Source organism: Setaria viridis, chromosome 8 (genome assembly GCF_005286985.2).
Source record: "Setaria viridis chromosome 8, Setaria_viridis_v4.0, whole genome shotgun sequence".
NCBI lineage: Eukaryota > Viridiplantae > Streptophyta > Magnoliopsida > Poales > Poaceae > Setaria > Setaria viridis.
The window spans coordinates 5,332,231-5,357,879 of record NC_048270.2 but is presented as its reverse complement, the minus strand read 5'-3'; the positions used below and the strand labels follow the sequence as shown (position 1 = coordinate 5,357,879).

At 43.8% G+C, this 25,649-nt stretch overlaps 1 protein-coding gene across 1 annotated transcript; it reads right to left on the bottom strand.

Moving 5' to 3' along the window:
- Positions 1–14,137: 14,137 nt before the first annotated feature.
- LOC117841359 (uncharacterized) lies at positions 14,138–23,898 on the bottom strand. The gene is made up of 6 exons (XM_034721718.2): positions 23,669–23,898; positions 15,011–15,403; positions 14,837–14,924; positions 14,373–14,521; positions 14,219–14,300; positions 14,138–14,167 (listed from the first exon to the last, which is right to left on the bottom strand). The coding sequence occupies exons 1-6, from the start codon at positions 23,896–23,898 to the stop codon at positions 14,138–14,140; spliced, it is 972 nt and encodes a 323-aa protein (XP_034577609.2).
- Between the last annotated feature and the right edge of the window lie 1,751 nt (positions 23,899–25,649).

The window sequence follows — 25,649 nt, the reverse complement described above, 5'->3', positions numbered from 1 at the left end:
CCAGATTGTGCTTTGAAAAAAGAGACCTCCTATGTACTCCAGTATTCCCTCCGTACCTGAAATTGTTGACGTCCTGAGCTCCCGTCGTGTTTTCGCAAAAGCTGACGTTCTACGCTCACTCGGCCATGCTCGGACGGGTTTACCCCTGGCGCTCGCGTCCGTTCCGCTCGCCACCGGACTCGGCATTAATTGCTTGATGCCTCGTTTCTTTTGGTTGCCGCCCGTTCTCGGCTCTCGCGTACGAGTAAAGGTCGCTGCACGCGCCTCCCTTCCTCTCCGCAGCACCCGCCTCCCTTCCTGCTCGCTTCCTTGCCGCCATCGTTTAGGCCATGAAGTCCGTCGGCACGCTGGACTTGGAGGCCATGAAGTCCGTTGATGCGCTCGTCTCCGTCAACGCGCTGGACTCTGATGTGGCCATCAGAGTCCGTCGATGTTGTGCTGGACTCCGTCGATGTCGTCGTGCCGGACTCCGTCGAGCTCGTGCCGGACTCCGTCACGACGTGCACTGTCCTCGCTGCGGCACGTTGCACGCTGGCGGCGTCTTCGGAGATGCTTGCTTCCAAGCTCGCCGGAACGCTTGCACGTTGTGGCCTTCTACATGAAGACTACGACATCTCAGCAAAGTGGCTCCATCTAATGGACAGGTTCGATTGCGAGTTCTACATTCCTGATGTGGCTAAACTTGAGATGGATGGTACTATAATCTTGTGCACTGATGAAGTTTTGAAGAAGGTGGATGAGCATATTAAGAAGCAGCAAACAAAGAGCACTAAGGTACAGTACATGCATCTCACAATTTGGCCATTGCAAACCTAAGATACACGCATCTAATAATTTGCATAAACTAACTTGCATCTTCTAATTTGTTTCAGCAAGACTAGCAAGTGCTTCGGCTAGCAATGAAGCTTCACAAGGGATTTGCAATGGCAGCCTATCTTCCCTCTCTAGTCTTTGTTTCTGCAAGTGAGGAATTTTTATATTGTTGCAACCTTTAAGCTTCATTGCTTCCTTCAAAACAGATTGTAGTGTTACAAAAATCCTATTTGCTTTCCATGGACTGTACTCCAAGAATGCCTACAAAACATGTGTTCAAGAAATTAGACCTTCTAAACAATCTTTCTTGTATTGGAACAATGGAATGGATGATCATTTACCTGTTCGACTACTGGAATTAGATCTTTCATTGTCTCAGCATCTTTCTTGTATTGAATAGCTTGAATAGCTCAAAAAAACCCAAATCTAGAATGTTAAAATCTGGAGAATTGGGTGGTTGACATATAAGCCGAATGTCAAACCCATCTTGCTTAGCAACCTCACATAATTGAGGATCATCCACTTTTAAATGAGAAGGAGCATTGTCTTGTTGTATGAAAATCGGCTTGTTCACATCTTCTCTTGGCCACTTGGCTCTAATTGCAGGCAACACTTTATTTATCATGAAATCTCTTATCACCTCCCTTGTGATTGATTGAATTGGCTTGATTACTTGCTCTCCGCGAAGATGATTGTGACTTCCTCTAATAGCTTGTTCAAAAGTGACTAGTAGAAAGCAACCTATTTTGCCATCAAACACACATTCTCCATTTCTAAATCTTGGCCGAGCACATATACACAAGAACATGATCCTAGGGATGTAGTTCTTATTTTTGCAAGTGCGATGTGGTTCATCTTCCTCGGGTAGCTAGTAGTACCTCTCAGATTTTTGAGAAAGGTAGAACCATTTCTCATCAATAAACACAAAGTCAAACAAATCCTTAAACTTTGGATCATCAACCAAACCTTGCTCAATCATGTCCATGCACCACTTCAACCTAGTCTTCTTGTTAGCTTCAGTGAGGTAAGGTTTTATGCTACTAGAGTGGCGCTTAAGCAAACCCTTTTTCAAATACCTTTGTATCCTAGATTTGCTAATACCAATTCTACTAGACACATCTTCTATGGTCATTCTTTGCTTGAGAGGAATGTTACGCAGTTGTTCCAAATCAAGAGGGGTTGCTTTACGGCCACATCTACCTTTGTTTAGACTAGCAACCATGACCGGAATGTTTTGAGCAAGTTAGTTTTTACCTTGCTTCCATATGCGCTGAACTGATCGAATCTTTACTCCAAATTGACCGGCAACAATTGTTGTATCTTGCTTTCCTAGTTTCCCATTCTTGCTTGTCATCAACAATGCTTGGTACACTTGTTTTCTAACATGTTCAGGATAGTCATGCTTCGGCAGGTGTACTTGAACGGGAGTCTCAACATCTTGTTCTAACATGTAAATATAGGAAAAAGAACAAGCTTATTCATAGTAAAATGTAGTCACGACATGATCTAAATATAGGAAAAACAACAAGCTTATTCATAGTACTCACGGCATGATATAAATATAGGAATAAAACAAGCATTTTAATAGTACATAATCAAAATAATGGCCTTGCTTACCAGCTAGGTTTTGTACGAAATCAAAATCAACAGCTCCAAATTCATCTAGTGGCAAGTTCAAATCGAATCCTATAAAAAAGAAGAACATATTCGTTTAGCGACAAGACAAGAAGAACATGCAGCAGGAGAAAAAAACTGGTGTTTTACATGCACAAGACAAGAAGAGGTAGTACCGTTGCCATGCTCGTCATCTTCAGGCTCGTTCAAATCAAATCCAGCGTTGCTGTCGTCACCTTCATGCTCGTTGAGATCCAAGGGAAGGTTGCCGTCGTCATCATCCTCTAAACGGACATTTAGATCAAAGCCGAAGCAAGACTCAGCCATTGTGCCGTAGATGTGGAAGGAAAAAAGCTAAGCCATGTGAGGAAGCAAGCTAGCACGACAAGCAAGCAAGCAACGAAGTGAGGAGACGAGGCGTTTAAGCAAGCAAGGCTCAGCGCACGCAAACAAGGCGTTTAAGCAAGCGGTGCAACGCGACCGTAGCGCCAAATGAAAAAACAAACGCGCCCAAATGAAAAAACAAATGCACCCATCGACTTCTGCGGCTCAGCGCGTGCGCCACGACCAATCCTTCGCAAAAACTGACCTCAAAAACACGCCACACTGGGCCCAACAGTGCTATGCAAAAAATCCCATGCAAATGAAGCCCCAGCAAAAAATTTGTGGCTGCCAGGAATCGACCCCAGCTCGCCACTCTCACGCCTCAGTGCACTAGCCATCTGTCAGATGGGTAACTTTCTCATATGAGATGCACACGCAACCATATTTAATAGGGGCAGACAGGGAAAAATACCCCCTAATTAATTACTCCTTGGTAAGCACAGTTATGTCCTAAACGTCAAGAATTTCGGGTATGGAGGGAGTATGTATTATTAATGCGTTGATTGCACATAAAATATTAAAAAAATGTTGGAGAATGCAAGGAAGCATGCATTATATTTATTTATTGGAACAGGAACCAGGCCTAGGATAGAAATGGCTCCATCAGAGTTGATGTGAGTACACCGTTCGAGGAATATCTTCGGCAGCCTGGAGCTCGAAATAAGCTTTAGCCCCCGTCCTCCCCATACTAATTAGAAGTATTAAATATAGGTTAATTACAAAACACTACAGGAAACAGGGGAGATGCCGAGTGCCAGGGGCACTCGGCGAAGGCCTAAAAACACTCGGAAAAGCCTTTGCCGAGTGTAACACTCGGCATCAGGCACTCGGCAAAAATTTTGACGGCGAACAGAACTTTGCCGAGTGCCAAATGTCGGGCACTCGGCAAAGATATTTGCCGAGCGTGTGAAAACACTCAGTAAAAAAATACCTTCGGCGAAGACGGAGGAACGGCGCGGCACGGTAATGGGAGGTTTGCCGAGTGCTTCACAGAAAGGCACTCGGCAAAGTCGAGTTGTTTGCCGAGTGCCAGTGGACAGACACTCGGCAAAGTCGAGGTGTTTGCCGAGTGCCAGGGAGGAAGCACTCGGCAAACCGGTGCGTCCAGGTCAGGTAGGAAGGTCGCTTTGCCGAGTGCCAGGGGAGAGGCACTCGGCAAAGTGGCGCGTCCAGGCTAGTTTTTGTTGCCGTTTTGTCGAGTGTTAAAGCCAAAATACTCGGCAAAGCGGGCCTTTGCCGAGTGCAACACTCGGCAAAGTGGCAAAACCGACTTTGTTTTATTTATTTCTTACGTATAAATGACCCCTCTCAAACAAAAATCACAGGCATGTACGCTTTGACCCTAGCAAACGCCCGATCCAAGAATGCATCGGTCTTTTCAATCCATTCATCGGTCAATGAATCCTGACTAGAGCGGCTCATGTACATCCACTCACAGTCATCCATCCTCTAACATAACAGCGAGTAATAGGTGAAGATAGGTCCTACGTGTTCCTACACTGTCTAATAGGTGAAGATAGGTCCTAATCCCACCCGAGGATGTGTCGGTGCAGTTAGTTTCCATGCCCTACTCCGATCTGTGATAGAATTTCGGCAGCACCTCCCCGCTGTTCTCCAAATACACGTCCAGGATCGGAGATTGTGTATCCGGAGAACAACAGGAAGGTGCTGCCAAAACTCTATCACGGATCGAAGTAGAGCATGGAAACTAACCGCACCGACACATCCTCAAGCTGTCCAAAAAACGTGGACAATTCGAAACAGATACGGTTATAGATATGCAAATATTTGCATATTTGCAACCATATCTCTTTCGAACGGGAGACGCCTAACTAGGTTACGTGATATACGAACATCAAACGGAAAGAGAAGTGTAAGATGACTCACCTTACTATCCTGCAAAGTGACGAGTCGAGGACGGTCCTTGTGAGCCTCTCCTGCAAGAAAAGAATATTGTACTGTTAAGTCAAAATTTCGGCAGCACCTCCCCTGCACGGGGAGGTTTTACCAAAACCTGCAACAAAAAAATGGCACGATGGCCGACAACCACATTCTCACCAAAGTGACGGCACGATGGCCGACAACCACATTTATTGCAAGTGTTTGGTACAATAGCATTATATCGACATGGATTTTAACTTACAAAGTCCTTTTCTAATTCATCACTAAAAGAAAATCATTTTCTAATTCATCTCTAAAATTAAACTCCTTACAATACCACCTCTCTATCTTCTCTAAAAGAAAGTCATTTTCTAATTTATCTCTAAAAGCAAAGTCCTTACAATACCACCTCGCTATCTTTTCTAAAAGAAAGTCATTTTCTAATTCATCTCTAAAAGTAAAGTCATTTTCTAATTTCTAATACCTAATTTCAAAATAGAATTTCTCATTCCTAATTCTTAATTTCTAATAATTTCTAATTTCAAAATAATGAATTACCGGGAGAGCCGGCCGAAGGAGAGCTGGTCGGCCGGGGTGGAGGGCCGCCGGGGGAGAGCTGGCCGGCCGGGGGAGGGCCGCCGGCCGGTGGAGGGGCGGCCGGCCGGTGGAGAGCCGCCGGGGTCGGTCGGGGGGGAGGGGCGGCCGGGCCGGGAAGGGAGGGGTTGGCCGGGGCGGAGGGGCGGCCGGCCGGTGGAGGGCTGCCGGGGTCGGCTGGGGCGGAGGGGCGGCTGGGCGGAGGGGCGGCCGGGGCGGACTGGGTGGTGGTGGCGGGTGCGGCGGTGGTGGCGGGTGCGGCGGCGGCGCGTATGGGGCAGGCGGCGGTTTTGGAAAACTGCCTCACTGAGTTTGCGCGTACTGTGCCGCCGGTGCTATATAGTTCGAGTTTGCCGAGTGCCCAGATCCAGAACACTCGGCAAACTTGGTTTTGCCGAGTGCCCAGATCCAGAGCACTCGGCAAACTTTTTTTTTATTTTTTTTAAACACCTGGGGAACCGTATATGTGCTGTTGGTGGGCCCTTACTCCGTGTTTGCCGAGTGTATTTTGGGAAACACTCGGCAAAAATTGATACACTCGGCAAAGTCCTTTTATATTTCATGTATATATACCACATCTAACGTGCTTTACTAAATTTGTTCGATGTACTTCAAAAAACATGGTCAAATTCACTTAACTATACATATTTGATTTTTCTATCAATATTGTTCCATTATTTTAGGCAGTTATAGCTCAAATTTAATTTATCTCAATTTAAAATCTATAATTGGAGTTAATACATTAAAATTATCAAACGGATACGAAAAATTCTCAAAATTTGAAAGGAACCAATCTATATTGTCCATTGCCTATACAAAAAGTTTTGAAGTCCAACTCTAATTCGACCGTCACTTTGACTCCAAATCTTAACACTTCTAGACTATTCTCTTGAGATGCTTCGATTTGTTAGCGTCGTACGTGACAGAAGGTGCGAAACCTTCTCAATTTTTTTCCAAAGTATCCATGGATGACATCATGAGATCTTGAGAAATCTCGTGATTTTCAGAGTTCGTTTGTTTTTTCTAGAATTTATAAATCATTGGACCACACGTTTGTGGTCGTATTTTGTGACCAAGATGTTCAAAATTCCTTTTCATTTTCTAGGTAAGGCCCTAGAGTGGACTCACTAACATGAATCGGATTTTTCCACTGAACTTATTCCATTATTTAAAACACTTGCAGTTCAAATTTGCCCGTAACCGAAAAAATCCTATATGTGCTATAAATTTATTAAATATAGCAAATTGATCCAAAAATATATGAAATTTGAACATGTAGTATCACATGTTGTGTATGGAGAGTGGAAAAAGTTTGGAGGGCAGGGGAGGAAAAAAAATTACTATTTCGCCAAGTGTCTACGAAAAACACCCGGCAAAGCTACGGTTCGCCGAGTTCCGCTGGGACCGACACTCGGCAAAGCAACGGTTCGCCGAGTTCCGCTGGGACCGACACTCGGCAAAGCAACGGTTCGCCGAGTGCCGCTAACGGGCACTCGGCAAAGTGCAAACGGCGGCCCCGCAGCGTAACGGCGGCCGCGCGTGCTTGTCACGTGATATAGCTTTGCCGAGTGTGGCGTTTTGCCGAGTGTAATAGTCGCCTTTTGCCAAGTGTTTTTTTGTGGCACACGGCAAACGTGTGTTTTGCCGAGTGTTTTTTTAATACCGAGTGTTTATTTTGATACACTCGGCAAATATGCATTTTGCCGAGTGCGCGACAGTTTGCACTGGGCAAATGGAAAAACACTCGGCATTAGCTCGGTTTCCGGTAGTGAAATTAATTGCACAAATGGAGGCTAATTCGTTAGATGAATCTGTTAAGCCTAATTAATCCATAATTTGATAATGTAATGGATTAATTAGGTTTAATAGATTTGTCTCGCGAATTATCCAGAACTTTTGCAATTAGTTTTATAATTAATTATTTCTTCATTTTTTAAAACAAGAATGCACACGCCGCTGTCATGCCATTAGTTAGTTTATTTGTGGCATCTCGTTTTTTTTTAGAAACCAAAATTCCTTTGGCACCATCAATATACACTGTAGTAATAAGTTTAGTAGAGATATATAGATATCCGGAAAGATTTGAACCCACAGTATGGTTCACATACTCATAAATAGCAGAAGCTAGTAGAAAATAAAGTTGGATCGATATCGTATGTTATGTCTTGGATGTTGGAATATGTTGTTGTTAACGGAGGAACAAGGAAGGAAAATCCCTGTTTAAGGAATAACTGCATCCCTGTAGGAAAATGCCCTGGAGGCATGGCTGTTGGACTGCAACAACTACCATTCTCGCCTCCGTGCTCCATCAGCAAAAAAAAGTAGATTTGTCATCTGTGGAAGCGCAATGCATGAGCACCAAGGCGGCGGGGGGACATGACAGGCCGGGAGCTCGCCCCGGGGCGTCTGCGACTCTCTCTCTCTCTCTCATCCGGCGTGTAGCCTAGATTTTACTCACAGCTCGTTCAGCTCTGGCATAACCAGCTGCACGCGGGGCAGGAGCTGTCTGGCATTAAGTGCGAGCCATGCCAAGGTACGTTGATTTGATTTTGAACAGCACACTGAACATGTACAGGTACAGAGATTCCGTTGGGCTCTGCTATACCCCCTCCCCCCACCCACCCACCCAAAATGAGATTTTCCATAGAGACATGCTGGATGAACTACTATGCCTAATTTTTTTGTTTTTCAAGTTCTTCTTTTCAAGCACTCACGCGACAAGGCGAGGAACCTGCAGGGCATGCTGCCTGTACGCTTGGCGCACGGCTGCAAGGATTGGTCTCGGAAGAGGTAGTGAACGCGGCAGCTCGGCTCCGGAGGCAAACGATTGCCGCTGGATCGGCTTTTCCATGTGGCGCATGGTTCGGCAGCAGCGGCCGGGGTCCGATCCGGGGACACAGCTAGCGCCGGTGCGAGCGGCACGGCGATCGAGGTAGAGGTTGGGCTGCACGACGAGCAGAGAGTACGGGCGGCTGCTCGCGCGCGTGCGGCTAGAGGCCAGAGTAGACGTGCGGCGGATGCGATGTTCCCCCGGCGTCCGCGATCTGGTTTGTCCAAGACGGCGAGCACGGTGCAAGTGGAACACGACGAACGTAAACTCATCCTGCCAGTTCAGGGGTGCACCGTGCACGCCCGAGAAGCGTCGCTCTCAGGCCCCTGCCTGCCGATGGAGCACCTCTTGGCGATCCATCTACTGTTCCAGCCGGTGCAGCCACGCCGAGGCACCACGGAGCTTCAGCTGCTTGGAGCATTGGAGCTATAGCGAGGTGTGTCAGTGGGTGGGCTTGTCTGTGTCTTGAGAACTTAAAAGTGAAGTGTTATAAATAGAGAATGTTCGATTGGGAGAGAATTTCATGGCACGCGGTTTAGAAATGATTAAGAGGAATAGTTGCTGATGCTAATTCCTTGCCTAATCTTTGCGTGAAGAATGGATTAAAGCAGCTGACTTTTGTATTGTTAAAGAATGTTAGTTATTCTTGCTATAATAAAGATTACATGTGTGTAATTATTATTCAATCCCCTTTCAGGAAAATGCCTATGAATATAATAGTGCGTCGACAATTATTTAGTGTGCCAAATCACCACTAATATGTTTGGATATCAGTTAATTCTTTTTCTACCATAGTTGTATGTATCTATATGCTCCGTTGCACTGCTGGAATTGTAAAATGTGCCAGGGAGGCACGAGGCACGAAGAGGCCGAAATGGATTCAAAGGAAAATTGAGAGGTACAGAACTACGTATTGCAGTTTACATTTCCAATTTGACCTCAAATCATGTGGCCTTAACTCGTGGTCTTTCTTGACTTACACTTGCATCTTTTATGTGTTTTATTTATACTAATATTAAATCAACTATATATAGGTTCTATATTTCTACGTTTGGTATATCATTGCATCTTGCATGTGTATAGAGTTGAATTTGGATCTTACTTTATTGTTTGTGCGACTTCATCACACCTTGATTTAATCTGATCTCAAAAGCCACGGATTGGGTATCATGGTCGTCATGGGACCGTGGTGTATGCGGGCGCCCACATACGAGGATACGATGGATAGGGGTGGCAAGTTTACGGGTGGCCAATGGGGGGCTTCTCACCAGTCGAATTCCGACGAGTAATTTAGTCCTCTTTAGACATTCGCACGGACGGGCCGTTTCTTCCGGTCCCCTTTCGATTCGTCTCAGCTAGCCCCCGTGCAGGAAAAAAATAGAAAAGAAAAAGTTTTCAAAAAATTATAAAAATTCAAAGAAAAACTTGTGAACAAAATATTTTAAGAAAACCAAAAAGTTGACAGCCAAAATTGTGCATAAAAAATACGAAAATAATTGCAGAAAAAACTTTTCCAAAATGAAAAATTTGAAAACATAACTTTGGAAAGCAAAAGGTTATGAACAAAAGTTCCCAGAAAACAGAAAGTTAGAGAGAAAAAACTCTGCAAGGAAAAATCGAGAACGAGTTACAGGATAATATTATCAAACATGAAAAAATAAAAAAAATTGGAACAAATCGTTACAAACAATTCCATCTTAGCAAAGACCATTCAAATCTTAAAAGAATTGCGGCCAAGTGAAGCACATAAATACAGAATACTACTAAGTCCATAATCCAAGAAGTTTATCCTTACCTCCTTATTGTTTTCTCATTATTCCACCAGTGCCCCGTGTTGAAGATCAATACATCAGCATCCTTCCACTTACCCCGGTCATACATCCAATCCATGGCATCCACTCGAATCGTGTACTTAACAATCTCACATGCTCCAGCTGGAGCACGACCTTGAAGGATTATAAAAGGGGATCTGTTGTATTCCACAGTGCAGTTGTAGTCTCTAAAGTTGAAAACCAAGAAACCCATGGTTGACCGAATTAGTCTCCGGCTGCCAAAATGCTTTTATAAAAAAAGATGTATTCATGATAACTTTGTTTATGTCCAAAGTGTGATCAAGGTCCTGCATAAATCAAAGAGGCTAGCCTTCTTAAGTTAGATATCTCGAAGGCCTTTGACTTGCTGAGTTGGATTTTTCTCCTAGACGCCTTGGAAGCGCTGGGATTTGGAAAAAAGGGCGAGATTGGATATCAACATTGCTGGCCACAGCTTCATCTAGAGTGCTACTCAATGGGGTACTAAGGAAAAAATTTAAACATGCCAGGGGGCTTTGCCAGGGCGATCCACTATCACTGATGCTCTTCATCTTGGCCATTGACCCTCTCCACAATAAGGATCGAGTTAAAATACTATATGATTTTGAGCTAAATATAGATAGAACTGAGTTGGATTGTGAAGGTATGAGAGCCACGATCCATTACCACCCCAAATCGTACTGCGTGTGTCTCTCTCTAGCCAGTATCTTGTTCCAAAAATGTACTTTCTTTAGTGACCGTATAATTCAGCTTCTAGTTAATAGAATTCCATTTCCATCCCAAAAAGAACTGGTCAAGAGCGAAACACATTATGCCCAACCAATAAAGGGAGCATATACGTTCTTTCTAATAAGCAAGCATTTGTTCCTCCGAATCATTATCATGCATGGTTTAGAATCTGCTTTACAACCTAGCTCATGGTACAAAAGGGTTGCTAATTTGTTACTCCTTTATCTGAAAATGTAGGTCGTTTTTTTAGTTTGTTTGTTTCCAATGGAACTTGTACGATTACTATGGGATTTCCTAAGGGCTGTCTCATGATTTATCCTTTTGCCTCTGTCAAAAAATGTAAGATGCACTCTCTCCGTTTTGAAATGTATAAGGTGTCCTAGCAGGCAAGCATTCAAAAACTCGCAAATGTTAGGTACATTCGCGGATCTCACTACATGGACGGTGGCACGGTGCTGAGCTCATCATTGCTAGCTAGTTGCTACCACGCAGCACGCACGGCAACAAAAGCCTAAAAAAACATCATGCCCCTCACTTCTTAACAGTTCACGGTGCCATACCCGTAGTGCAGCGCGCGCTCTCCTTTTCTTCCCCGAGGCCCGAGCGCGGGAGCAAATGAAGCACGCGCGCGCCCGCTTCGCCATGGTGAACCCAAGCATGACGACAGCTTCGTCCCCGGCGCAGTTCGACCCTCTCGACCCGGCCGCCGATCTGCGGCAGCTGCAAAGTTGTTTACTGCTGCTCTCGATCCCGCTAATTATCAGAGTAATTCAAAGAAACTTCCCTAAAATTGCTCCAAAATCTTAAGATTGCTCCAAAATCTTATTTAGAGTAAAATTTTTTTACTTCTCCATCGCTTCGCATACATACGGTAACAGGTCCTTCCTCGGGTGCAGGGGAGATGGAACGGCCGTAACATGGCATGCCATTGGCAATGGAAATCCACGTGTGCCGACATGCACGGCTTGCCGCCGCCGCCCGCCTCGCACGGCCAACGAGGGAACCTGAGCCTGAGCTAGCAGCAGGAGTAGCTTGCTTGCTCGAGAGAGTGACAAGCCAAGGGCAACGATGGAGGCTCAAGATTGCCCCGGCTATACTTCTCCAAGCTACGGAGTACAGTGGAGATTATAAAGTTTCAAAAAAAAACAGTGGAGATTATCGTCTCAGAGAGTAGAAGTAAAACAGTGTAGTGCAGACGATGCTACGGAACAGGGATCACTATGGGAAACCTTAAATTTGCCGAGTGTTTTCTTTTTGCCGAGTGTTTTTTCTCGGACACTCGGCAAACAAGCTCTTTGCCGAGTGCCAAGCCAAAAACACTCGGCAAAAAAAACACTCGGCAAATCGGGGCTTTGCCGAGTGTCAAATAAAAAACACTCGGCAAAGCCCCCTCTTTGCCGAGTGTCAAAAAAAACACTCGGCGAAGAGGGGGGTTTGCCGAGTGTCAAAAAAAACACTCAGCAGAGAGGGAGGTTTGCCTAGTGTTTTTTTTACACTCGGCAAAAAAATAATTTTTTTTCCTCTTTTCACCATAAAATTTTTTTCTACTCCCCACATACAACATGTGGTACTCCATGTTAAAATTTGGTATATTTTTGAATTTATTTGCTATATTTATTTAATTAATTGCATTTCAAGGGAATTTTCAGTATAAGTCAAATTTGAACTGCAAGTGATCCAAATTATGGAATAAAATGAGTAGAAAAATGATATTCATGTTATTTGGACCAATTTGGGCGAACTCTTCGAAGGACATAAATCTGTAGCAGATAAATGCAACTCATGTCAAAAAAAAAACAGAGAGCAAATTATCTTCACTTTAAATATCAAATTTAGTGACCAATAAACTGTAGATAGGCACTTGAACCATGATATGGAAAGGTACAAATGAAATGGCAAAAATTGGCATTACATAGAGGCCAAACCTTTTATGTACGTAGAGGCAAGCAGCAAATTGTAAGCTTGATCTTTGTATACAGTTCAACTTTATCCGTGTCAACAGAATTTTCTTGGATTATTGAATGAAAATAATCACAAAAGCATAGCTTCAGATCCTCTGCAGCCCTGAAAAGAAACAAAATTTAAATTTAAAACAAGCATTGGATGCAGTTAGAGAAAATACTCCAAAAAAAATGTGGCATCCAATACCTAAAGTAGTTACTGCAAATAGATACTGCAAGCTCTTTGTCATATGTCTTAATCCAACCATAACAAATGATCAAATGGGAAGTGCCTTTCAAATGCATCAATTCCACTTGATCCCTGAAGTACGATTTTCCATCAAGTTCTACCTGCACATACAAAAATGTTTTGCAAGTCTAGTCATTAATTCTAAAGGAATAGTAATGCAGCAGTCTGGATGTGCTTACTCCTTTAAAAATTTCATAAATCCATCCCTCAACATATTATCTTGGGAAGGGCCTAAAACTCCATCTTTTGGTGAGGCTGGTCCTCTATCTCCAGCTGTATTGGCTTCCTCTTCATCACCAAGATCTTTATTTGCCTCCCCACTTTCATCTTGTGTTACCGTGTTCTTTTTATCTTTTCTTCTCCCACACTTCTTCGCATTTTTCAAGCGGCGGGTTTCTTTCCTGCAAGTTATACAATATTTGTGCATAAACTGAAGTTTGGTAGCTTATTCACCACCATAGCAAGAAAAGAAAAACATACTGTTTTACAGCTTTCCTCTCATCTTCGATCAGATTTCGTTCATTTTCACGCCAGGTTACATTTATTGGACCAAAGGAGCTCGTCAGTAGATCACCATCTTCGTCAACCTTCAATCAAGAACCGCCAAAAAAAAATCAAATGAGGTATTGAAAGCATGCAGGGTGTTAGCTAGTGAAGTGGATGATAGTCTAGGAGGTGTTTCCTGTGCATATATATGGATGCAAGTGATTAGAGCATTGGGTAGCTCAGAGGTTTTGTGTGCCTTCCATGGCTGCTAATGTGTCAGTTGGAGCGAGTCTAATCCTCTCTCCTAGATGTGTGTATGCTTGTAAATCTATATGCGTGTGTGCGCATGTGTGACAGCAGCGAGTGAATTTCAAGTAACATGGCAGATAAAAACACAAGTGAAAGAAAAAATGAGCAAATCCGGAATTACTTACCTTCTCCAACTTCCTCCACAGAGCATCAGGATAATTTTGCAATACGTCTTGAGCAGTCACTAGAACATGCAACATTCCTTTATGCTGCATGAACAAATTAAAATAAAAAATTGTAACCAAAATACACTTATTTATATGGTAGAGGGTGCCAACTGTTCTACAAATTTTTAGAAGAGCCCTCCATGAGTACAGATGGCAAGGAATGCTAAACTCAGATACAATACTAAGGCAAGAGCCTCAAATAAGTTCTTAATTGGTATCATATGAAGAATATTGTTGGATGACTTTTAATACATTTTTGTGATCAGATCTTCTTGTCCAAATCTGATCTTGTAGACCTTTGTACATGTTCGCTCTGATCTATAAATATATTATGGGTAGAGTTGTCCTTTAGCGCTATCCTACAAAGAAGTAATTAGGGGACATTCCTGTAGTAAGGAGAGATGCCATACCTTGTACAGCACATTGATTCTTTCATCCCTGTATAACAGACACACAACCCCTTCTGGGACATCATTACACAAATGAGCAAACCTGTAATTTTGAGAAAAATACCATTAGTACATAACGAAATAGTAAAGCAATGCCAATAGACTAAGGACATACCCATACGAAGTGAACTGGTTGTTCCAAATACTTTGAAGAAGTGACCATCTGTCAGTTTTGCCTTTGGATTCAGATTTCATCAACTCGTCAGCTTCGATAATCAACTTCGCAGAACTTTCAATGCCAACTGCTTCGCTGGTATCGGTATCCTGAAAATAAAAATGAGTTAGAGAGGGACAGTCGCTTTCTTTCTTTAGCAAAAGGAAAGACTGCTATCTGGAGCCTAATGTGATCTCACTTTTACAAGCCACAATGCCTCTAATAAAAGCTGTTAGGGAGGTAGATTGTGGTACAAATCCAGCAATATCATTTATTTATGCTGAGATAAGCACAAGGGTAAAGGAAATTCTAACAATGTGAAAAACAATGCTACACACATTTTTTGCATTTCCTATTAAATCCTGGCAATGATTTAGATATACTTCGCTGGGATGCACATGTTCGTATAAGTGTGTTTTTTATACCTGAGGGTTCATCAGCCATCCGTGATAAATAGCAATGCCCAAAGCATTATACAAAAGTTTATCCGAGGTTTCCTCAAAGTCGTTGGTCCTGCATTAGACACAACCAATAAACATCAAAAAGATATATGCAAGATATTGAACAACAATCTCAAAAGCGCATAAACACAAGCACACCTTGTGAATTTGGGATATATAGTGAATGTCTCGGAGAGGGAAACGATGACCTTCCGATACTCTGGCAAGTGTTGATCCACCTGAGCTCGAGTAAGTGTACCAAGCTTCACCAGTGTTTGCAGTCTCCTCACCAAACAGGTGTCTAGCAAATTCTCTATCATGTACTTTTCAATATACTTCTCACCATGAGCTTTGCTCTGAAATATGATTCCTTCTGGTAATTCATCTCCGAGGAGAAGAACATTGACCACTTCCACGAGGTGAGACCATCCACCAACATCTTGCAGAACAATGTGCCTTTGTTGACCAAGGAACTCAATTTCACGTGCCCTGTACTTTTTCTTAGAGTCTGCCATTGCTAAGGGGGGCAGGTCGGAAGGAGTCACGAGCAACCTGGCCAAGTATAACAAAACAAACCAGAAATTTAGCTACAAATAACTCAATATCCTGATGCAGCAGACCACAAATCCTCTTCACAATGCCGAGATTATGTTACTGCACAAATTTTGCTCAAAAGGGAAACTAACCCAGACTAAACATGTCAGACCCCAATGGCGTCCTGAACGTCTGACAAAACACAACGCTAGGTTTTAGCAAATTGGCTATATGGAGTTAACCTAGAGCAAGAGATGGAACGAATCGACAAAAGTACCTTCCATTCTACCGGAGATGGCGGCGCCGACGAGGATTTGTGCGGCGGCTCCAAACCCTAGCGCACGGCCCCGAGAAGAGGAACGGGTGGCGCGGTAAGTGTAGAGGCGCGGCAGCCAGTGGACGGTTGCGGAAAGCTTGCGGAGCAGCGGCGACCTGTGGGTGGCCGGGCGCGGACGAAGCGGCGCTGGAGCGAATGGAATTCGGCGCTGCAGCTTGCTCCGCCCGCTGCTAGTCTGCTACTGCTAGGGTTTTAGGGTGGAAGCATCTGAGGGGGCTGGGGGACGGATTCGCTGCGTTTGTTTATCTTGTCCGAGACTGTGGGCTTGCCTGGGCCTGGGCCTTGGGGCTCAACCGACGAGGCAAATGGTGAACGAAATCGAGGACACCCAATCGAGCGAGAGAGAATAAAGAATGTCGCTGGTCGTCTCAACAGCCCAAATCGTCCTCAGGTTTGGCAGAGTGCAGAACAGGTGGGCCTTCGATAAAGAGAGAAGTCCATTTTTTTATAGAAAGAAGAGACGGGTTGGATTATATATATTGAAAACCAGTTTGACACCCAGCCCCTTACAAGGGTACGTATCTCTAAAAGAAAGAAAATTACAAGAGACGCCCTGGAAAGAAAAAATGATGCCGGCGGAGGTACTAATTGACGACGTGGCCTCTGGTAAAGAAAAAACACGCCGGTATCGGCTGAATTTTCACTATTGCGCGTGCAAGCTAGGGGCAAATCTAGCTCTATTTTCACCAGTCTTGGACGTGCCAATAAATCGGACATCGCTTTGTCACTGTCGGACCTGGTTATTTTCTAGTTTCTTCCCAAAAACTGATTTTTGGGATTTTATTTTAGGCATTCTTGAACTTACTATGGTAAAAATTGACATTTCCATTTTTTTAGTAAAATGTTAGATGAACGACTCGAGCAGGTAGGTCATGGCAAAAATTTATATTTCCAATTTTAAGTAAAATGTTAGGTGAATCACGCTAGAACGCACGGATCCGCAACGGATCAACTCGTGCGGCGCAGGCTTGGCCGATTTTCTCGGGTTCGTCGTGACAACCTATGAACATCTTTTCGGGAACGATCCTGTCGGAGATGGTACATCTAAAGTTGCTCTAAGATCAACAAGCCACTTAGAATGGCTCCATGCGATGTAGAGACTCAAGGAGAGCACAAAAAGTAGGATTTGGAAATAAAGTAAAGGTACTAGTATTTGACCGATTGATTGATTGGTGACCCTTCATATTTATAGAATAAGGAGGTCTTGCACTGATCGAAGATTGTTTACAAATCAAATCTCATATGAATCTCCAATCTTACTCGGATTAGACTAAAACCGGTTTAGCCGCTTTGGAAAATTGGCTTAGCACATATCAGAAACCAACTTAGGGGGTGTTTGGATCCCCGGGCTAAATTTTAACCCCTGTCACATCGAATGTTTGGACACTAATTAGAAGTATTAAACATAGTCTAATTATAAAACCAATTTCACAACCCCTAGGCTAAATCGCGAGACGAATCTATTAAGCCTAATTAGTCCATGATTTTACAATATGGTGCTACAGTAAACATTCGCTAATGATGGATTAATTAGGCTTAATAGATTCGTCTCGTGATTTAGCCTAGGGGTTCTGCAATTAGTTTTGTAATTAGCTCATATTTACTAATCCTAATGAGCATCCGAATATTCAATGTGACACGGACTAAATTTTAGCTGCAGGATCCAAACACCCCCTTAGACGGTTTTGCTCAGTAGGTTAGCTTAGTGCCAATTTTGATCGTCAACAAATCTGTCAACACGTCCATCCAGATGCATCTCTCGGTTGTTACGTGTACAGTGCCGTTAGCTTAACACGGCAAGAGAGTAGAGACTATACTAGCCGTACGTTGCATGTCATCCTAAGCAGATGGTGACAATAAAAAAATGCAATCCACGTGTGGGGAGGTAGAGGTCAGCGCTTCGTTTCAGCTCAATCAGTTCATAATCGAATCTCTCGAATCTCTTTTTTCTTTTGAAACGAACTAAGCAGAAAAGCTACCGATTATATTAAAAAGAAAATGAAACTGAGACTAAGCACAACAACCAATAGGAAAAATAACAACATCGGTCAGTGAATTGGAACATCAACACGTGCAAAACTCCAATACACTCTATCAGCATGTGCTAAGGTCCCGTTTGGATACCCACTCCTAAAGTTTAGCACCTGTCACATCAAATGTTTGGACGCTAATTAGGAGTATTAAACATAGGCTAATTACAAAACTAATTGCACAGATGGAGTCTAATTCGCGAGACGAATCTACTAAGCCTAATTAGTTCATAATTTGACAATATGGTGCTACATTAACCATTTGCTAATAATGGATTAATTAGGCTTAATAGATTCATCTCGCGAATTAGCACAGGGTTCTGCAATTAGTTTTATAATTAGCCCATGTTTAGTCCTCCCAATTAGCATCCGAACATCCGATGTGACATTGCTAAAGTTTAGCACCTAGTATCAAGCACCCCTAAGTAGGCATCGTCATCATGATCCATACGCAATGCCTAAATGGCCGAACCAAGACTGCCGGCCATCCATACGCAATGCCTAAATGGCCGAACCAAGACTGCGGCCGGGGGCACAAAATTAACAGCCAGTTTAGATTAACAATCTAGTCTAAATATTCTTGCAGCATGGCCCCCTCACCCACAGGAAGCAAGACGATGTTTCGCAGTAGAACTTGCATTGTTATTCCAAAGCTAGAAACATTTTTGTTTGCTTAGAGTTAACCTTGCTTCTGCGTCAAAAAGGCGTCAGCAGACAAATTTCAAAGAGCAAGCGTGCTTTTTTTTACTTCTTCTTTTGCGATAAATTAAGTGCGTGTACTTGGATTTTTTTTTGAAAGAAACACACACTCCAACATGGAGATGGACAAATCACAAATGGTGTCAGCTGGTCCGGCAGGCATGCATGCGCATTAATTACTCGGATGTGCGGGTGTGTGACGGTCCAAGAGCAGCACAGACCGGCAGATTGACATTGACACCTTCGATCGGCACATCTACAGATCGGGTGTGTAGATTGCCAACTTACTGTGTTTTTGTGTTTGCCATTATAGGATATCTATGGTGCCAAACATTCTAAAGTTCAAACAATAATGATTTTTCTCTTAACAAAGTTTTTTAAAATAGTATTTGTGTTGTTAGTAAAAATAGAACATACATAGTCACCAGATTTGTCTTGAATAGCCACGAATAATAACACGTTCATAGCAAAGGGGTAAATTGTAACAGTAATAATTTGTCATCCCATCACATTATTAGTAATTTCAAATTCAACTTTTTTTGCAAAAAGGAAAATGAATATGTCATTCATGGAAGAGATTGATTGCCCTGGGAGTATAGACCAAACATGGACTCCCAAGTCCCAAAGAGTACTCTAGATACAGAACAAATAAATGCACTCCTGCGGTCCCAGTGTTCCGCTCACATGGACTGGGCTGACTGCTGGACGGCTGCCGGCTGCTGCTTGCCTGTTGGGTCATGCAGTGGCAGCAGTGCCTCTCGCAGTCCCTTTTGGCCTTTGCAGCATCGGTCTTTGGGTTTCCAAATAGCTCATCTTCTGCACCATGATCAGGTGCTGCCCATCCCCTCCCCTCCCCCCCCCCCCCCCCCCAAAGATGAAAAGGCAGCAAATATCACACCACCCTGACAAAGACATCAAATATTTTGTAATTCCTAATTCATATTTGGAGACCAGATTGTGCTGTGAAAAAAGAGAGCAAAGAATATTGCTCCTATATACTCCAGTATGTATTATTAATGCGTTGATTGCAGAATGCAAGGAAGCATGCATTATATTTATTTATTGGAACACGAACCAGGCCTACGATAGAAATGGTTCCATCAGACCAAGTTTAATAACGCAGCTAGCAAGCGGGCTGCAAGGTTTCTCTCAGCCTTTTCCTAGCCCACTCGTACAATGATTAGCTCTTCACCACTAATACATGGCCCACAAGTCATTCTCACAAAGTTTCTTGGTTCCTGTGCCTAAGTCGGCTGTAAGCTTATAGCCCGTTTCTCCTTTCTCACCTCTTCTCTCTCCTCCACATCAGCATTCAGCCAGCTTACAGCCCCTTATTATACTTGCTCTCAGAGTTGATATGAGTACACCGTTCGAGGAATATCTTCCGGCTGCCTGGAGCTCCAAATAAGCTTTAGCGCCCCCCCCCCCCCGCCTCCCCCCCACACACACCCCGCCAAATGTTTGATACTGATTAGAAGTATTAAATATAGATTAATTATAAAATTAATTGCGCAGATGGAGGCTAATTCGCTAGACGATTCTATTAAGACTAATTAATCCATAATTTAATAATGTGATGGATTAATTAGGTTTAATAGATTCGTCTTGCGAATTATCCAGAACTTTTGCTAGTTTTATAATTAGTTATTTCTTCATTTTTTAAAACAAGAATGGCACACGCTGCTGTCATGCCATTAGTTAATTTATTTGTGGAATCTCGGTTTTTTTATAAACCAAAATTCCTTTTTGGCACCATCCATATACACTATAGTAATAAGTTTAGTAGAGATACATAGATATCCGGAAAGATTTGAACCCACAGCATCGTTCACAGATACTAGTAGTACTCATAAATAGCAGAAGCTAGTAGAAAATAAAGTTTGGATCGATATCGTATGTTATGTCTTGCATGTTGGAATATGTTGTTGTTAACGGAGGAATAAGGAAGGAAAATCCCTGTTTGAGGAATAACTGCATCCCTGTAGGAAAATGCCCTGGAGGCATGGCTGTTGGACCGCAACAACTACCATTCTCGCCTGCGCGCTCCATCAGCAAAAACAGTAGATTTGTCACATGTGGAAGCGCAATGCATGAGCACCCAGCGGCGGGGGGACATGACATATTGACAGGCCGGGAGCTCGCCCCGGGGCGTCTGCGACTCTCTCTCTCTCATCCGGCGCGTAGCCTAGTAGATCAGCTCTGGCATAACCAGCTGCACGCGGGGCAGGAGCTGTCAGGCATTAAGTGCGAGCCATGTCAAGGTTGATTTGATTTTGAACGCACACTGAAGAATGTAAATGAGATTTTCCTGGATGAACTACTATGCCTAATTTTTTTGGTTTTCAAGTTCTTCTTTCAAGCACTCACGCGACGAGGCGAGGAACCTGCAGGGCATGCTGCCTGTACGCTTGGCGCACGGCTGCACGGATCTCGGAAGAGGTAGTGCACGGAGCGGCAGCTCGGCTCCGGAGGCAAATGATTGCCGCTGGATCGGCTTTTCCATGTGGCGCATGGTTCGGCAGCAGCGGCCGGGGTCCGATCCGGGGACACACAGCTAGCGCGCCGGTGCGAGCGGCACAGCGCGGCGATCGAGGTAGAGGTTGGGCTGCACGAGGAGCAGAGAGTACGGGCGGCTGCTTGCGCGCGTGCGGCTAGAGGCCAGAGTAGACGTGCGGCGGATGCGATGTTCCCGCGGCGTCAGCGATCTGGTTTGTCCAAGATGGCGAGCACGGTGCAAGTGGAACACGACGAACGTGAACTCATTCTGCCAGTTCAGGGGTGCACCGTGCACGCCCGAGAAGCGTCGCTCTCAGGCCCCTGCCTGGCGATGCGGAGTAGGGCAAGCTCCAAATTTGTGGCTCGTGACGTCATCCTCTTTCCCAGCCAGCCATCGCCATCGCTTGCGGTCGGAATTTGTGGCCGCTTTTATATTAGGGTGGATCAAACGACATTTCCTTGTCCAAGGGCTGCACCTACCTTGCCACACACCTTGATGGTTCCCATGGGCAGAAGCCGTAGCAGCAGCATCGGCTTCTAGCAGTGGCGCTTCTGCTTCCGCCACGGCGGCATCAGGAGCAGCCGGTGGCTCCCGCTCCGGCGGCGCGAACGGGGCATCGACGTAGTAGACCTTGAGGCCGGTGTCGCCGTGCACCCAGTTGAAGAATCATCTTTTCTTCTGGAGCGGGAAGCAGATGAGCGCATCCTCGCCCCTGCGCACGAACTGGCGCGTGTATGTCGAGGCGGATGCGGTCGAGGAAGTTGCTCCGGCGGCTGGGCCCGACGCGGACGTCGTGGAGCACGGCGACCTCGAGGCTCGAGCGACTCCCCCGGGAAGTTAAACTCGAGCACCTCGTTCCACGCCGGGTTCCACCTTGCGCGTCTTCCGGCGCTGCCCGTCGAAGTCGGTGCGTGCGTATTACGGGCTCGACGTGCCCGTGCCGTCCTTGGGCTTCCCGCGCTTCCACCACCTCGGGCCTGTTCGCTTCAGCTTATAAGCCGGTTGAAAAGTTGAAACGGCTGATTTGTTGTGAGAGGAAAATACTGTTTGGTGGCTGATAAGCCGGCTGAATAAGCTGAAGCGAACAGGCTCCTCCACGATCAGCTTCCTCGCCGTCCTGCCATCCAATAGGCCAGTCGGCAGTCGACCAGCTGCCGATGGAGCACCTCTCGGCGATCCATCTACCGGTGCAGCCACGCCGAGGCACCACGGAGCTTCAGCTGCTTGGAGCATTGGAGCTATAGCGAGGTGTGTCAGTGGGTGGGCTTGTCTGTGTCTTGAGAACTTAAAAGTGAAGTGTTATAAATAGAGAATGTTCGATTGGGAGAGAATTTCATGGCACGCGGTTTAGAAATGATTAAGAGGAATAGTTGCTGATGCTAATTCCTTGCCTAATCTTTGCGTGAAGAATGGATTAAAGCAGCTGACTTTTGTATTGTTAAAGAATGTTAGTTATTCTTGCTATAATAAAGATTACATGTGTGTAATTATTATTCAATCCCCTTTCAGGAAAATGCCTATGAATATAATAGTGCGTCGACAATTATTTAGTGTGCCAAATCACCACTAATATGTTTGGATATCAGTTAATTCTTTTTCTACCATAGTTGTATGTATATATATGCTCCGTTGCACTGCTGGAATTGTAAAATGTGCCAGGGAGGCACGAGGCACGAAGAGGCCGAAATGGATTCAAAGGAAAATTGAGAGGTACAGAACTACGTATTGCAGTTCCAATTTGACCTCAAATCATGTGGCCTTAACTCGTGGTCTTTCTTGACTTACACTTGCATCTTTTATGTGTTTTATTTATACTAATATTAAATCAACTATATATAGGTTCTATATTTCTACGTTTGGTATATCATTGCATCTTGCATGTGTATAGAGTTGAATTTGGATCTTACTTTATTGTTTGCGCGACTTCATCACACCTTGATTTAATCTGATCTCAAAAGCCATGGATTGGGTATCATGGTCGTCATGGGACCGTGGTGTATGTGGGCACCCGCATACGAGGATAGGATGGATGGAGGTGGCAAGTTTATGGGTGGCTGGTGCGAGGCTTCCCACCAATCGAATTCCGACCAGTAATTTAGTCCCCTTTAGGCATTCGCACGGACGGGCCGTTTCTTCCGGTCCCCCTTTCGATCTGTCTCAGCTAGCCCCCGTGCAGGAAAAAATAGAAAAGAAAAAGGTTTTGAAAAAATTATAAAAATTCAAAGAAAAACTTGTGAACAAAATATTTTAAGAAAACCAAAAAGTTGACAGCCAAAATTGTGCATAAAAAATACGAAAATAATTGCAGAACAAACTTTTCCAAAATGGAAAAATTTGAAAACATAACTTTGGAAAGCAAAAGGTTATGAACAAACGGTCTGTTCGCTTCAGGTTATAAGCCGGCTGAAAAGCTGAAACGACTGATTTATTGTGAGAGGAAAATATTGTTTGGTGGCTGATAAGCCGGCTGAATAAGCTGAAGCGAACAGGCAAAAGTTCCCAGAAAACAGAAAGTTAGAGAGAAAAACTCTGCAAGGAAAAATTGAGAACGAGTTACAGGATCACATTATCAAACATGAAAAAATAAAAAATTTGGAACAAAGCGTTACAAACAATTCCATCTTAGCAAAGACCATTCAAATCTTAAAAGAATTGCGGCCAAGTGAAGCACATAAATACAGAATACTACTAAGTCCATAGTCCAAGAAGTTTATCCTTACCTCCTTATTGTTTTCTCATTATTCCACCAGTGCCCCGGGTTGAAGATCAATACATCAGCATCCTTCCACTTACCCCAGTCATACATCCAATCCATGGCATCCACTCGAATCGTGTACTTAACAATCTCAGGGGCTCCAGCTGGAGCACGACCTTGAAGGACTACAAAAGGGGATCTGTAGTATTCCACAGTGCAGTTGTAGTCTCTAAAGTTGAAAACCAAGAAACCCATGGTTGAACGAATTAGTCTCCGGCTGCCAAAATGCTTTTATAAAAAAATGTATTCATGATAACTTTGTTTATGTCCAAAGTGTGATCAAGGCCCTGCATAAATCAAATAGGCTAGCCTTCTTCATTAAGTTAGATATCTCGAAGGCCTTTAACTTGCTAAGTTGGATTTTTCTCCTAGAGGTCTTGGAAGCGCTGGGATTTGGACAAAAATGGCGAGATTGGATATCAACATTGCTGGCCACAGCTTCATCTAGTTTGAGGTTTATCAGAGGGACTTAAGGACTCCACCAAGTTGATGCAGAATGTCTCAAAACACTAGTCACATTCTTAATCTTTCTCCATTCACACATAAAACATTTTGTAAAAATATTATCTATCTTAGTTTCCCACTCAATGTATTGTTCAGCATCTATACCATCATAAGTAGGCGGGGAAGCAAGAATAGATTGACTTGCGGAAGGAGTTGTAGCAGCAGCAACAGTAGTACTGCGTGTCTCAAGCATATTTGTTGTCTCAAGTCGATGAGTGTTGTAACCTGACATTGTTAGTAGAAAAGAAGGAAACACACAAGTATGTAGTTTCCTAGCATCTACTAGGATGTGGTTGGGGAGTAAAGACACACACTCTCAAGCGTCTTACACCGTCATACAAGTGTTCTTATCAAAGAAAAAGGATGGTACAAACAGTGGCCGGTTCGTGATACTTACTAAGGGGGCGTGAAATCACAATTGCAAGGGTCAAACTTATGCTGAACAGAAGTATATATGTGGATCTTGGGAGGCTATATTTAGTAGCAAGGATTAGCAATAATTCAATTCAAAAATTGCAAGACTGAAAATTACTCCCAAGCTAGTCTATGTCACCGGCCTAAACTTGTCTCGGACCTAGTTCAAGGAAGCAACAATACAACTCAGCACAAGAACTCAAAAAGGTGCAAGCACTTCTGAATTTTGCTCTTTTTTTCTCTTCCTTTTCTTTTCCTATTTTCTTTCTTTTTTTGTGGTGCCGCTTTTTTTTTCTTTTTAGCACCTCTTTGCCCTTTTCTTTTGTTATTTTATATCTCAAGAAAGTGCCGCAAAGATAATTACAACTCAAATATATGGAACTGAATAATGAGCTAGCTCAATAGCACACATTCAGAAACTAGGCACGCCAATGCCAAGGACAGATTACTCAACCAGATTTCTTCTCTCCTAGGAAAAAGACAAGCCTATGTTCCCACACGCTCTTCAAACCAATCTGCAACTCTCTGTTTTTTTGAGGAAAACCAATCTACAACTTGAGCAGCAAGCACGTGGCGCCAAACAATTAAGGATTGGAAAACAAATCTATGCGCCACCAGCTAACACATGAACACTGACTCAAACCAAGACCTTGACTCGAGTAAACCAACGAACACGTTGACATTGCCAGGGACTAAAATTCAGAAAAGCAAACTGAAAAGAAAAATTGTGAGGCACAAAAGGAGTTATATATAGGACAGCGGAAACACAATGAACAAATATTTTTGTGGGGCAATTTTCTGGAGTTTTAGGACGATAGCACAAACTAGCCAGGGTAAACCCGACAGTAATACCTGAGTCTCTAATTACCATTTGATATAGCACTAGCCCGATCTTTCGTCAGGTGGGATAACTCTCGATTTTGTGGAGATGTAACACACGCGATCCGACTTCTGATCAATAAGATCTAAACCCTGCAATCGTAGCACCACGTCTCCTCTAGTTATCAACCATGCACAACACGATGGAC

Coding starts and splice junctions, on each gene's coding strand:
- LOC117841359 (XM_034721718.2), bottom strand. CDS start 23,898: ATGGGTTTCTTGGTTTTCAACTTTAGAGACTACAACTGCACTGTGGAA. Junction 14,925..15,010: donor ATATATCCCAAATTCACAAG/GTGTGCTTGTGT, acceptor TGTCTAATGCAG/GACCAACGACTTTGAGGAAA. Junction 14,301..14,372: donor AACCAGTTCACTTCGTATGG/GTATGTCCTTAG, acceptor TCAAAATTACAG/GTTTGCTCATTTGTGTAATG.